Source organism: Calidris pugnax, unplaced genomic scaffold (assembly GCF_001431845.1).
Source record: "Calidris pugnax isolate Ruff unplaced genomic scaffold, ASM143184v1 scaffold13, whole genome shotgun sequence".
Lineage (NCBI taxonomy): Eukaryota > Metazoa > Chordata > Aves > Charadriiformes > Scolopacidae > Calidris > Calidris pugnax.
Window position 1 is genome coordinate 17,786,480 of NW_015090810.1, and position 14,908 is coordinate 17,801,387.

A 14,908-nucleotide genomic window follows, 5' to 3' on the forward strand; every position below is an offset into this window, starting at 1 on the left:
GTGTGGGTTTCCAAGCAGAGTGAGCACAGAGGCGGACATTTCATCCTTGGCTCAAACCGAAAGAGGACAAGGGGCCTCCTTAACTTCTTTCCAGCTGCACCCATCCCCAAGACCCACTTCCAACAGCAAGGGTCAGCAAGCACGTCTCTAAGGCAATCTGATTTCCAGCCTATGGTACCCTCAAAGTTTCCACTATTCTTGGATCACAGGGAGGATACTAGTGATAAACAAGCCATTCACAGCACCACATAGCACCTGTGGGATACTGCCAGTCCACATTTCCAGGGGACCACGCTTATGATTTTTGGGTGTGATTTGCCTCCAATCCAAGTGATTACAGTTGCAGATGAAGCCCATCGGGACTGTGCTGTAAACATATACGGTGATGCATAAATTGCTCTGAAATATTAGATCCACTTGGAAATAATCACATGTTTCACAGACAAAACAAGATGATTGGAAAGTGTTAGCATCTGTGCAGCTTTTCCTTAGTTTATTCCCTGTAAACTGTTAATACAATGTTACCTAATTGCAATTTTATTAAATCAATTAATTAGAAAGTAAACAAGTGTCATAGAAAATCCCTGAGGGGAGAAAAGAAATGTTATTAGAGTATGCAGTGAATAAGGCTTTTGAGAAATTTTTTAAACTATAATAAAAAATAAAGTTTAAAATACTTTGTTTACCCAGTGTGCAATATATAATCAGGCTTTTTACAGGGCTTTAATCTGGAGGCATTGTTTGATTTATTGTTTAACATAAGCCTAACATTATGATATATTGCTGATGCTGAATTACTTTGAGTTCTGTTTAAGAAAGACAGAATGTTCTTTTTTCCCAATTATTATTTTATTTGTTTGTAGCAAAATTTTAAATATTTAGAGTTTGAAGACTATTTTTTTTCATTCTGTACGTGGAGTATTTTCTATGATACTATGCACATTGCTTTACACATGTGTTACTAGATATTTTACTTTTTTTCTATTGAATCCATTGCAATTTTGGTTCTAATAGCTCTGCTCCTTTTCTGGTTTTATTCTGTAAACCTGAAATGAAAAGGAAGGTAATGTGTCTGCCATTCTAAAGAAATTAAATCAGACAAGGTAAGGTAAGGCAGTTCACTGTTCACCAAAGCTTTGTGCATTCAGTAGAAGGTGAATAATTTGTGAGAAACGGTTATTCTAGAAAGGAAAAAAAAATGAAAATTTTATTTTCAGAAAACTCAAATCCTGATTTCTAGAGCACTGAGTGAGAATGTAATGTTTAAATTATGCTGGCTTTGCTTCTTCAAGGCATTTGGGGTTTGTTTGACTGCAAGTGAGTATACATAAAGTAAGAGAACAGTTTTAATTTATATGTCCAGAGTTAACTATTATCCATGCAGATAAACTCAGAAATTTTGCCCAGTAATTTCTTTAGCACCAGTCAACTTCAGACATGAAACAGGGTCACACAGTCCTAGAAAAATTATGTATAAACACAGGAAATGAAGATGATCTTTTTCTAAAGTAGTTTAAATTTAAAGTATACGGCTGAAAACAACAAGGGAACATAGGTAGACTGTCAAGGAAATTGCTGTATTAGGGGCCTATTGTTATGATAAACCAGTTTCACATATTGATGTGAAAATTGTAAAATCCTTTTTGTCCTACAAAATTTATTTTTGTTATAGAGGAGCTTTTGCAACCCTAACTGCAGTATTCACTTGACTTTAAAAAATGTTTGCAGTGTTATTTACTTGGTCAGGGAAAGTAGAAAAACAGTTCAAACCCCTAACTTTCTTTTGTTGCTTGGGGGGGGTGGAAGGGCGGGTATGATGGTGACCTGTTTTCTTCTGCATCCTGTAAGAAAGAATGAGAGAGGGCGAAAATCCTTCTAAAGCTGCTGTTTACTGTAATTACATTTCAGAACATGTTTCTGGATGCTTTATAAGCTTCTGTCAGAGGTATCTATTACAATTAAAATTGCCCTGTAGGTAAATTATTTAGTTTAGGTGAGTAAATGATGCTGTACTAGTTGCAGATCAAGGGCTATGCCCAATTCATTGTACACTGGGATTCTTGCAGGGATTAAATAAAACTGTTTCTGTAGGAGATCTCTTGAATAGGTTTCCTTTGCTTCTGTTTCAACTTCGTCATTAGAGACCCTCGTCTGGAGTAAAGAGCACAATGCACAGACTGTTATCAAATGCAAAATATGACCATGTGTGAATGCGCAAATAAAGTGAGAAATGTTTGTGGAATGATTGCAGTATTTACCATTCTTTTTTGTACTGCCAGAAATAACAAGTGGGAATAACTGATTTTTATTTCAGCTGTTGCTGTGAAAAACTGAGGAGCAAATTGCTTGGGGTCAAATGAAGCAGTTTATTATTCTGCTTTACAGAAGAATATACATTTCTCTAATTTCAAGTGATCTTTTGTTTCCTTTTTAATTATCACACTGAGGTCAGTTTGTTTTGCTCTTCCTGGGGAGGTGGGGACAGCATACATTTGTGACCGGTTTTGGTGAATAAATTATTCATGTGCAGAATTTCTCCCTGCTCTGTGGTTAATTATCACTGTTCGGGCTCTCTATTGCTCGCCTGAACTGTACATTACATCTTTCACAACAACATGCTAAATGATTTATTTTGAAAGATCAGAAGCACTCGGTTTGGGTTAGTGGAAAGAAATGTGAGCCGCGACAGAGGCACTGCTCCCGCAGGGGTCTCCCCTTGTTCTGGGAAGTGGGATACGCCGAGGAAGACCCAGCGTGGCTCCATGGGAGTACAATGTGAGGAAGGAGAACCTGGTGCGACTAAGAAACGCTGGTGTTTGAAGGCTGCCACCTTTTAATTTGCTCGTGTGTGAGTGGTTGAATCTGATGGACTTGTGGTTTAAGTAAAGAAGTGAGGTAAAATTAATTTTAGATGGGACTCCAAAGCTCGCTTACAGAAGTATTACATAGAAGTAATCTGATCCATTTTTCAATATGAGACTAGCAAATTTATAGTGTTACACTAATACTGGGCTCAGGGGTTTTTTCAACTGTTTCTAAAAAATGCCTGAGTGATACTTTCAGAATCAAGAATTCAGATTTTGTTGCCTCTTATTTAGTAAAACCGCATTAATAGGGAGGTTTCAGCTTAACAATCAGGATGAGTAAAACTAATTCATTATTGTTATTGTGAATCCTGGGTACACTGTTGTTGGGAATTAGGTACTGCAAAATGAACTGACACATGTCAAGCCTGGATTTTCTGTAACGTTAAACAGATCGGCTACGCTGTCATACGCCAGTTGACTCTACACATGCTTTGCTTGAAGCAGCGGCACAAGAAACATGCAAGAAATCCAGCAAGGACCTTGCCATCTAACTCTTTTTCAAGCCTTTCCATGACTTATTTTTTTTCTCTGCCTCAGTATAACTTGAAGCCATTAGCAAAACTTTTTCAAGCTACTTAGCTGCCTGTAGTGTATGACCATTCAGGGTTAATCGATAACAGCAAGGAGCATCAGAAGAGAAAGTTTTCTGATTGCACGACAGCAATTTCTTTCTTTTCCTTTTTCAAGAAGCTGAAATTTCAAATCTTAAATTGTTTTCCTTAGCACCTTGTCAGTGTATTCTGTGTCTATGTCTGAGCATGGGAAGAAGAACTAGAGCTTGAGTTTTCCCCCTCCTATTTTGATCAAATGCAGTAGTACTTCTGGGCCCATTTCATAATTGCTTATTGCTCACTGCTTCCCGTGATACACTCATTTGTACCTGTTGAAACAAAAATTAAATCTAGCTTTCCTGTCACTTACCTTGCTCTCACTTTGGGCGTATGTTACTTTGCAAGATACAGGGTGGTGGAAAAGTTGGGTCAGCAGCAGTAATGGGACAGCAGCAGTTGCAGGTGACTCCTTCAAAAATAGCCTTTTTTGGGCTTCAAAGCTGCTAGTGTTATGATAATGAAAGGCCAGAGGTAATCTCTTCTTTTGCATCTATAAAACGACCTGTCAAGGTTTTCTACCAGTTCAGGCTATGAAGAGCCAGTCTAGCACACTCACCTATGCCCAAGGAGCTATGCAGATGCCTCACCTGTCCTCAGAACTGATTATGCTCATAAAGTCCTATACAAAAGATAATTAAAATTAAAATTGTACTGCATATTTAAAAAGTGCTAACTTCAAGGTTGGCTGTACACTTTCAAATAATTAAGATTATATCCTCTCATTAATAGTTTAAAGTTCAGTAAGTCCATGCGGCAGCTTAATAAACTATTAATTGTGCCACTAAATCTGAATCCAAGCCCTCCATGTTAACAGCGAAGCAAATTCAGGCACCACATCCAAACCCATAAAGTCATATTTCCCAGCCTAAACAATTAAATCTGCACAATGAAGCAGTGCGGGGTTTTTTTTCTACATAAAATCCATCCAGCCTTACAAATCTCTTGGAGGAGAAGAAAGGTTCTCTTGGCGGGGACTTAACACTGTAATTAGTATTTAAATATTTGTACTTAAATATTAGTACTGAAATACCCAAAAAGGTATTTAAGAGGTCTGGTTGAATAAAATGTATTAACAGTTAACATAATAATAAAACATATTAAAATATTACAGACTTCCTGGCTATTCCTCTGTGTGCCAGGAATGATTAGGGCACACTTAGGGGTGCCATGAATGCTATCTTCTCTTTGCTTGGCCTCCCTGGTGGAGCTGGATGCTGTTGTCTGTAAAGGGATTGTGATTTATACACATGGATCTTCTAAGAACTCAGCTGAAATCTTGTTGAATTTGAAGGTTGGTCCTGTGTTGCTCTCCACAAGATGGATTCAGAATTGGATTAATCAAAATTCTAAGTATCTCTAAAATATGAGTATGTGAACTCCCACTGAATAATCACTTATTCTGCACTTCTGGGGAGCAAAAATATCTGTCTGTCTAGAGTTCCTTGATCATCTTCTATTTCCCATATTGTGAAGCATTTTTATTATTGGGTTTTTGGGGTTTTTTCTTTGCTTTGAGCTAACTTTCTGTTCCAGTTGAAAATGTCATTAGAAGTAACAAATGTTTCTTTGTTTCTTTTTGTTTTGTTTTGTTTTGTTTTTTATCCCATACAGTGTGAAAGGAGCAGATGCTGGCAACGTGATCAGACTATTTGTACCAGATATTGGAATGTTCATTGCTAGTCTGACAGTATGGCTCATCTGCCGCAACATGTTTCAGAAGCCAGTAACCGAGGATGCAGCACAGTGCAACATGCAATTTGAAAATGAGGAAATGGTATCAAATACACATTTCTATCTGTATGGCTTTTAGCTAATAGTGACCTTTGGCATTCCTGTCAGAGATGTATTCTGAAATGGTTTCATGAGCACAGAGTATATTAAGGGGTGAACTTACTTTCAGGAAACTAAACGATTGTTTTTAAAGTGGAAAAGCTACAGTTGTTATTATGTTGAGAAAACAAAGCAGAATATGAAAAGTGGTAAATATGCTACTGAATTTTTCAAATCGTTTTGAGTTAAGAAATAATCATGACTGTTGAACACAAGTTCTTTCTACACCAGAGCTGCTGGTTGAGTCTGACAAAGTTGTTTCACTACATACATTTTTCAATTTCTTAGATAGCATCCATATTTCCAAACTTGTTATCCAAGAATAACAGCAGCATCTGAGTGATGATCAGAAATGACCCTTAGGAGAAGGGGAAAGAGACTGTGTATTACATTCATGGAAGGAGTTATCTAAAACTGTGGTCATACTGTGTGAGCTTGAGAATAATTTGGGGGAACGGCTTAGCTGGAAGTGTTGATGTGTTTGCTGTGTATTTTACTAGTGGGAAGAAGAAGGGCAGAGATGTGGAATATAGAAAAATCCACAGAAAGAGGGGAATGATTTTATAATACAAAAAGCTGCAGTGGGAATTTAGCCCAGGGTGCAGAGAGTTTCCTACTACTAATCTTAACATGTTTTTTATCAGACTGTCTAGCATGCCTTGGGTCTCATTTTCTGTCTTGTTTTCTGTATGGGTGGAATGTTTTTTTCCTTAATCTCAAAAATCCACTTTTAGGGGAGACAGTTGCAACTTGCTTATTTCAAATAGAAATTGCACTTTGAAGTGGGTAAGGTATTTAGGGGGATCAGCTGCCCATTTTGATGCCACTATGGAGAGAGGAAAAAAGCCTCTCTGCATGTTGCCATGTTGTCTGGATTGCGGTATTGCCAGAAGCTGGTCGAGTTTCTGGCATGTGAGAGATCAGTATCAGGACTGTGCTTTATACTCAGTTGCTTGTAATTCTTACAGGCTTTCCTGGCAGCTGAGGGCTGCCTGAAGGTTGCAGCTTTCAACTACATGTTGGAGGATATATAGGTCTGGGTCTGATGAGCGTATGCAAGGTTTTGCTGTGTCTCCTGGAAGCTGGTTTTATCAGCTTTAAATCTGCTTTATCGTTGGAGCTGTGCAAAATGGATTTAGCAGCAGGCTAGAATCTGGGGCTATACCCGTAAGGGGAGATGTTTGAACTATTAAGAGGTGTGGCTAATTGGCACGTTCTATGTTCAGCCCATCTCTCTTAAGAGTTGCATTTTACAAAAGTGGGCTCTAAGAGACTTTGAAGCACAGAGTGTAGCTTTAAGTTGGGTTGGTCTTAGTCTGGCTACCACAAGGCAACTCACCAATGCAGCTAAATGGGCCAGAATATTCCACAAAGGAAGAGCGTGGGAGAGAAGAAAGAAAAAATTTTGACTACAAAGAAATATTGATACTGGACAAATGGAAATCTGTGTAAATATATTTTACTTCTTCACATCAAAACCCAGAAAATATTCTTTATGTTCTGTAAATGGTATGTATTATAGATTATATAGTGAACTCAGCAGCTGTGTTTAGATTTAGTCACACCCAAAACTCACTGGCAGTTTTTTAAAAAGGGATAATAGTTACTGTCATGTGAGGTGAACCCCAGTGCTTTAAGGAATTGTGCTCTTCACAGCTGAAATGATGAATTTGCATCAGAATAACCTGCTTGTTTTTTTTAAAGATGGAGTGAAATGGAGAGTGGAAAATTAAATACCTATTAAATATATTTTTCCAACTTCAGCTTTCTCTTTGTAGGTGTCTGCACATAACATCCTGGAATCATTTCTGCTAGTTAGGAGGAGGCTGCAGAAGCAGCCGAATCTGCTAGGAATATGTATTTGGCAGGACTGACTGTAAGGAACCTAATGCATATGCAGAGCATGCAGCTGAGTGTCTGAATTTTGGAGAATATTGGCATGATCTAAAATGAGTCCAAACTGCGGGTTTCACACGATAATATTCATTTCTTCCTTAGTAGAGTCCACTGGAAAACTAAGTGATCAGTTCTTTGAATTCTGCATTAGCTGACTGCTGCCTATGGCTGCGTGTTGGTGGGGCTCTCTACTGATGCTGTAGCTCTGTTAATTACAAAAAACAAAATGAGTTGCAGCAATAACTGCCCTACAAACAAACGGTTCAGGAGAAGTGTTGAGCTTGGGCCTGTGCCTTCAAAGAAAATAGTCCTAGGTTTGTTAGACCAGCCCCAGAGCCAATTCTAGTTGAAGAGCTTTGGCTGAGAGTCCCTGCCACCAGTCATCAGAGATTCACGGTATGAGATGTTGTTAAGAATGCATCAGCTGATTTGAACAGGCTCAAAAGAGCCATAAGAGAGGTGACTTTTGAGATTGCTAGATGCCTAGCCCCAGGTGGCTCTATAAATCAAGAAGTCAGCACTGTGACTTCCAGGCAAAAGCAGAGAATTTGTCGCGCAGCTTTAACTTTTTTCATGAAATTATTTACATAGAGCTTTGCTTTGAGAAAGAGTGAAATACTATGGAAATAGGCTTCATTTAAAAAAGAAAAGTTAATCTATCTACTCCTTCCAAAATTTATGTGTAAGAAAACCTGTTAAATAATTGGTTTAATATTTCTAAAAGTGACCTTTTCAAAGCCCAGTGTGAATCCGTCACATTTCAGTTGTTATATGGGCACGCTGAAAAATTGCCTGGAGTTGCGTAGCAGTTTGTGTTACTCAGTTTTGTGCTGTACTTTGTCACGGCAGTAGCCTCCAGAAACCAACTGTAGAGTACAACGGATCAGATTGCCCGTGGGTTGAGATGCAATTCAAAATAAGAAAAAGTACCAGAATCCAAATTAAGGGCAACAAGGATTCATTGAAAAATGGACGTCCTTCTTCATTACACTGCATTTAACTTTAAGGGAAACAGATCTCCATCAGAAAAGTGTATTCTACAGAACAGATCTGGGGGAGGAGGCTGTAAGGTAGTGAGAGACTCAATTATTTGTAAGTAACGCTATCCCAGGAATAAGCAAAGAGTGTGGTTTTAATTAACAGTGAGTCATGAAGTAGGAAGGTCTGCCAGATACCAGGCTGCAGTCCAACTCATTACCACCCCTAAATGGTTGCACACTTGGAGCAAACGTGTCTGCAGGCCTTTTTTATTAGGGCTCAGAAAATTTAAAGCAGGTGAATTCAGCTGGAGACAGGCCCGGATTGCAAATGCCGAAAAGCACAATGCAAGTCACAAGGTGTAAAAGGTGGAAGAAAATAACAAAGAGCTGTTAACTCCCAGCTGCAGCTGCAAGTACGGCATCTGTGATTTGGTGCAGATGGTGGTTTATATGCCAGAATGCAGATACGGTATATACAGTCTGATAGGTATAGAAAGGAAGTAGCTTTTTCTTGAGACTGTGAGTTCCCCAATATTGTAAGTGACAGTGAGGGGGGGAGGAAAATCCTTCTGAGATTGCACAACCTAAACTTTATAAGAGGTGTTGATCTTAATTGAAACATACAATTGTAGTCTTCAATGCAACTTCTTCCCACGGCAGTTTCTGCCTTGCCCATTCAAGCTTGTTTCTCATCCGCGCTCTTCTAGAAAGCAAATGGGACCACTGGGTCTGTTTTTTGTCCTGTAACCCAAGGCAAGCTTGATCCCAGAGCTTCCACCCCTCCTCTGTTCTGCAGAAGGCAGAGATTTGTTTGGGATCTTAAAAAGGAAAAAAAAATGGAAAAAGAGGAAATTATTTTAAAATAAACTAAGGTTTGGGAAGAATATGAGGAGAGCTTGGCTTGGAGTCAAGATATTGGACTGGAGACAGGAGGACCAGCATGGTTCTTACTTTAGCCACAAGCCTGGTTTGTCCTCAAGCCTATTACTTCATCTGTCTCTCGGCTTCTGTGTCCCTTGGCAAATAGCAACAGGCAGAATGCTCAGTTTCCTAGCTTTGTCTTTTTAAAAAGTGACAGGGCTGTTTGTCCTACGCCTACATTGGGCACGTAGTGCATTGAGAGCTCTTATGATCTAGGCCTCCAAGTGGGTCTGCAAAACATACGGGACAGAGTAGATAGGCTCTGAGAGCTACACATGTCTAGTGCCTTGTCCAAGGGCTTCCTCGTCTAGAAATTGCCCGTTTAGGCAAGTGAACTCATCCTAAAAGTGGTTGGTACCTGCTGGATAAGGACAATAAGCAAGTAAGGGAATACCCTTTTTCCCCATTTCCAACATTACAGTTTATCCCGATTTCTCCTAGTGAGAGACTGGCTTTAATCCTAAAACATGTGGTTTCAAATCCCTTCCGAAAAATGTTGTTGTTAATTATAGCTACTCTGAATAATCTTGTTAAACATATAATTATCCAGACTCTTTTAAAACCTCATTAATTTCTTGGCTTTGGTGGCGTCATGAAGGACTTCTACAATTTAATAAGTGTTCTCTGATTTTATTTTAAATTTAACACCCTTTAATTTTATGGAAGGTCCCTTGTATTACATGTTATAAACCAGAGCGAGATGGTATAAGGGAAATCAAATGTATTTATTATCTTACGTATTTGTCCTTTTGAAGGTAAGCAATCCCTGTTCTTTTTTCCATTTCTTTTGTTTCCATTACTTTTTTTCTGAACCAGCCATAGTTCTGCAATATTCTGTTGAGCTACAGGGATTATCAATGCCTCTGCATTTCAGGCAAGATCTTATTGTTGATTTGAACGATGGCATTATGACATTTATTGTTAGATTCAGAGATTTTTGGGTTGGACAATTCAATTAGCGTATCACCTACCTGGACATCCCATAAAATACACATAATTAGTTCAGCTTAGAGCCCAGCTCTGAGAAAGATCTGATGTTCCGGTCCTTGTAGTTGCTAACACCTTGCCAATTTTCTTGTCTTCAGATGCGGAGATCTCCTTTGAGCTGTTTACAGTGGTGCCCATGACCCTGTCTAGACGGCCATCCCATTTTTCTTGAATGGGTATACTTTTCCTGAGATTAGTTATTCATTTGTGTTTATCTTCATTTAATTTTCTTTTACCAGTATCAAACATTCACCTAGCTTCCTTAGCTGTCACGGTCATGGGACCCTCTGGCCCTGACTTCTCAAAACATCTTCCCATATGCAACTTCTGCTCCTTCAATATTTGCTTTTCTTCAGAGATAGCAAATGATGGCTACTGTGGAAAATATTGTGGAAAATACTACAGGTGATGAAGAGGGAAAAAGAATTTCTTAGAGAGGCTTGGAACTTCTTGGCTTCTTTTTGCTTCTTGATGACACCTATTTTTTTCCTCTTTTTTTCTTTTCATTGGCATCACTATTTAGCATGGCATTTGCCTGCCTTTTCTCATTGGTTATAAATATTTCTTTGGTTTCAACCTCTGGAGAACTGGTCCGAACCCAGGTGGTCTCAGAGTGCTTTGAACGTGGTGTAAGTAGGATTTAATACCTTCTTTCTGTGGTTTAAAGAGAGTAGGTGAGGCTCCCTTATCGCTTTGCTTGCAGTGCTTGTAGTGATGAAGTTTGCCAGACCTTACCCAGCTGCCTCCCTCAGTAAGAATTCTAATGCATCTCATCTTAACAAGGGTCAAAAGTTTACAAGTTACATTAGCTTCTTGGTTTGATGCACATGTCTTTGGATAAGTCTTAACACAAATATGTAATTATACTGCAACGGTCCCTCAGCTACATGATGTTACATAGTGCAATACATTATGCCTTACAAAGTGCCATTAACCTGTTCAGCGTGAAACTTTAGCATGCACCTGTCCTGCTTTGGCTAGAAACATGGCAGGTGTATAATGAAATTCTTGTCTTCACTGGGCTTACTGGTTTGCTCGGCTAACAGTCCTCAGTTCCAAATTTTGAGATACAGAGGTGATAATCAGGAGATCAGAATACTGGAACATTACTGCCTTTGGACAGCCTAAATGATGAATAACACAGTACAGAATGGAATCTCTTGAGTCACGGCATTCACTCTGCTGCTGTTGCAGGCAGCTGTATCACATAATTCCCTCTAGAAGGTAGGAAGCACCGTCTTGAAAAGAGGGCAATTTTTCTTTATCCCATTGCTCCTAGCAGGATGCTGTTCTGTAATTTTGCTTTTCTGGTGATCAGAAAACCTATAATTTATGTTGTACATGTATTCATAACTGCATTATAACCCTTTTAGTTCTTCTGCTCTTTTGATTTAATATACTGTTTCCTTCTCTAGCATTTATTTCTTTGATATTTTGGGAGAAAAACCCCATATTTATTCAAAGTCTGTTCTGCAAGACAAAGGATGTTGAGTAATTTTGGATCCTCCCATAGATTAGATTTCCCATTCTCTGTTCATCCCAGTAATCTGTGGTTCTTAAGGGTGAAACTGGAGAAGTACCCAAGGCACTTCTGTATGAGCTGAGGCAATACTGCAAATAACCACAGCACTCCTGTTGGGCTATTTATCATGCTTCTTAGCAAGATGGATAACGGTGCAATAGGTATATGTCTCGGTCCAAGAATTACTCCATATGGGTGCTGTGCTGTTTCACATACCTGCGCTAACTCATTTAGAGTTCCTGCTGAATTGTGCCTTGTAGTCATAGCCCAAGTCTTCCTATTTCCTTTTCACTAAAAAAAGTGTTTAATCATCTCTGGCCAAACCACCAAACTTTGCCTGTGAGTTCCCCTCTCTTTTGCATTTGGCTTCTATGCCTGACAGCTTTTTGAAGTTAAAATCTGAAACTGTATTTCCATATTAGCCAAGTGAGTCTTTTGCTGAAATCAGTTGGTATTTGCTCAAGTGCTGTAGGTACACTGGGAAGTTAAATAATCTTTGGCCCTCTCAGTACAATATCTATTGTATACAGGATTTAATGAGTTGCCTTCCTGTTATGCTGCATCAGAGCTGTGCTTGTCTTTATTCTTTTTTTCTTCATTTCCTCTGAATAGCTAAATGCCTCTATCCTGATGTTTTTCCAGAAAATAGCTGATACTTTTTTGTAATGAATGACTCTTTCCCACAGAAGATTTTACTGTGGAAGTGTATGTCACTCTTTACTATCAAACACTGCCAACACAGTGAAAGTTATTTCTGACGGTACATCCCTGATTAGTTTACCTAATACTGTGTAGGCATTTAACCCAAGCTTTAGCATACTTCAAATCTATCAGTGATAAAATTTTTAATTAAAATCTATGGGACTTCAAGTTAATTTAGAATTTTTCTTTTCAGTAGTTCAGTTGTGTAGTATAAATTTTAGAATACATTAATTTCAAACCTACCAAAATCTTGGTTGCAATTGTCTCACACTCAATGAGTTTGACTCATTTAGCAGGGTCTTCCCCCAAGTCACCCAATACCTGCGAGTATGGAGTGCTGAGCTCAGAGAGTGCTTTTATTGTTCTGTCTTGGCTGGGAGTTTGCAGTACCCATTCCATGTGTATATACAGCAATGTTTCCCTTTGGCTTTCTGCAGACCCACCTGAGCTCCCTTTGAGTACATGTATCTCACACAACATGACCTTAAAGATGATTCTTTTTTGCTAGGCAGCCCCATTTCTGTAGAGCTCAACTGGAATGACATGGGGGGATTGTTGGTGTGGAAGTTTTTGTAGCTTTTCTATGTCAGAGGCAGCAGGGAAATCCACTTCTCAGATGCTGACACTTTCAGAAGAACTGTGGAGTTCTTCAGTTGCTTGCAAAATTGGTAATTCCATAAATGATTACCTTAATGTGGTTTAGAATTGACTGCAGGTTAAACTGCAGTCATTTATATCCCATTAAGGGCTTGCAGTTCCTTTGATGGTAAAAGAAGTAGCAGGTAAATTTCTTTCCCAGCTTTTGTATTTACAGCTGGGTCTGTCTAAGGAATATTGTGGGTTTTTGATTTATTTTTCTGTATGCATTTTTATGGTACATGCTGCTCCTAAAAGCAGGTAGCTAATGAATTCTTCCTATACCTGTGACTATCTCATTTCTAAAGATAAAGGTTAAAGATCCCTTTTTTGGTTTTTTTTGGGGGGGGACGCTTTTTGAGCAAGCTTGAAAATAGAAACTCAGTTGTGTTACAATATGTTCCATCTAGATTGAATGCACCAGCTTAGGCACTAGAGAGGAAACTGAAGTAAAATAATGTGATAGTCGAGAGAGAGAGTATATTTCTATAGTTATGGCTCTAACACGATTAAGTCAAATAGCTTGGCTCCAATGATTCCTAAACCCAGCTGTTCAATGTAAGCTTTAAGGTTTTTAAAATGAAAAGAAAGTCCAGAAATTTGGACATACTAATGGCTTGAAAAGACTTATTAAAGATGTCTAATAAATTGCATCTCTGCACCTTCAAGCTATTCTAGATCTTGAATCTAGCATTTCTGGTATCACCAGCCATAAACAGCAGGGTCTGCTGCAATGTAGAGCTCTCCCCTCGTGCCGAACCTGTGTTCCTGCAGCTGCTGCAGGGCTTCCCAGGAGGGAGCAGGCTCTGGGAAGCGGCTGGATGCTGGAGTGAGCCCTCCAGCCCCCGTGGCAGTTCAGAGGCAACAAGGATGTGTTCAAATCAGTGAACTCACCCACTGCTCCTCAGGAGGTTGTTTCAGAGTCTCCTTCACAGAGGTACTTTGCGGAGCATAGCCACACAACAAGCAGGTTGCCAGTGCTGCCGTGCGATCTAATTGCAGCTTGCATTTCTGCCACCTGCAATCCAAACCCTTGGAAAGCACAAAGTGTCATTGCGACATTGTGTTTTGCAATGAGGCTCATCACTGCATCTCTATAAGTTTTTAAATGCATAGATAAATTGATGAATTGAGCTGACACCACAGGATCTGTTTAACCTTTGATAAGAGTTCTAGAAGCAACATCTTAAAAACAGTTGGTGAACTTCACCTAACTGCATGTTTTTCTCAGGCTTATTTTTCATTTTCTCACTCCTCTCTGTTTGTTTCCTGGTTCTGCCTGAGAGGAAATGTCAAAATACTGCAAAAGAGACTATTTGTACAGTGTTTATGAGCCAACTGGAAGGAGGAAGCACCTGAACTCTCATGAGAACTTACTCTTGTGAGCTTAGCAGTACACGCTTGAGAGGTCTCAATAATTAATGCAATGCATTCGTAGGGCTGGGAGTTGTGTCCGTTCTGAGACTTGTATATCCTTAGGTGTAACAATTCCGGTTACTTAAATTTTGTTGCTCTCATTATTTGAATTTTTGAAGAGTTTCATTCATGTCCTCTCTAGAATCAAAAAGTCAATACGTGAGCAAGTTTGTGTTTACAGACACAATACCATTAAATGTGGGTACAAAGCAAGGAGTGTTCTGAAGCAAGAGCAGGTTTTAGGTTGGAGTTAAGGCTTCCTGTTAGTAAATACATCTCTGGGACTAGAGGATATCTTTGTGCAGTAGTGTTTATACTGTACCAGATGAAACATTTAAAAGTTGGATGTTAATAAAGCAGCCCCCAAAGTAGCTAATGGACATTCTGGCCCTGGCCACAATAGTAGCTGCCATAGCTGCCACAGAGGGTGTACTGTTTCCTTGCCTGTTCTCTATCTCAATTTGGCAGTTTAAAAAAGTGTTGTAGAATAAATACTCCTGGGACTTCCACATGATTGCTGAAAAACCTAAACTGCATTTA

At 39.1% G+C, this 14,908-nt stretch overlaps 1 protein-coding gene across 1 annotated transcript in view; it reads left to right on the plus strand.

The window, feature by feature from the left end:
* PIEZO2 (piezo-type mechanosensitive ion channel component 2) overlaps positions 1 to 14,908 on the plus strand; it is a 309,432-nt gene that overhangs the window by 162,478 nt on the left and 132,046 nt on the right. The window contains exon 5 of the mRNA XM_014938745.1: positions 5,090 to 5,252. Within this exon, the coding sequence (XP_014794231.1) occupies positions 5,090 to 5,252 (163 nt within the window). The remainder of the gene's footprint in view (positions 1 to 5,089; positions 5,253 to 14,908) is intronic.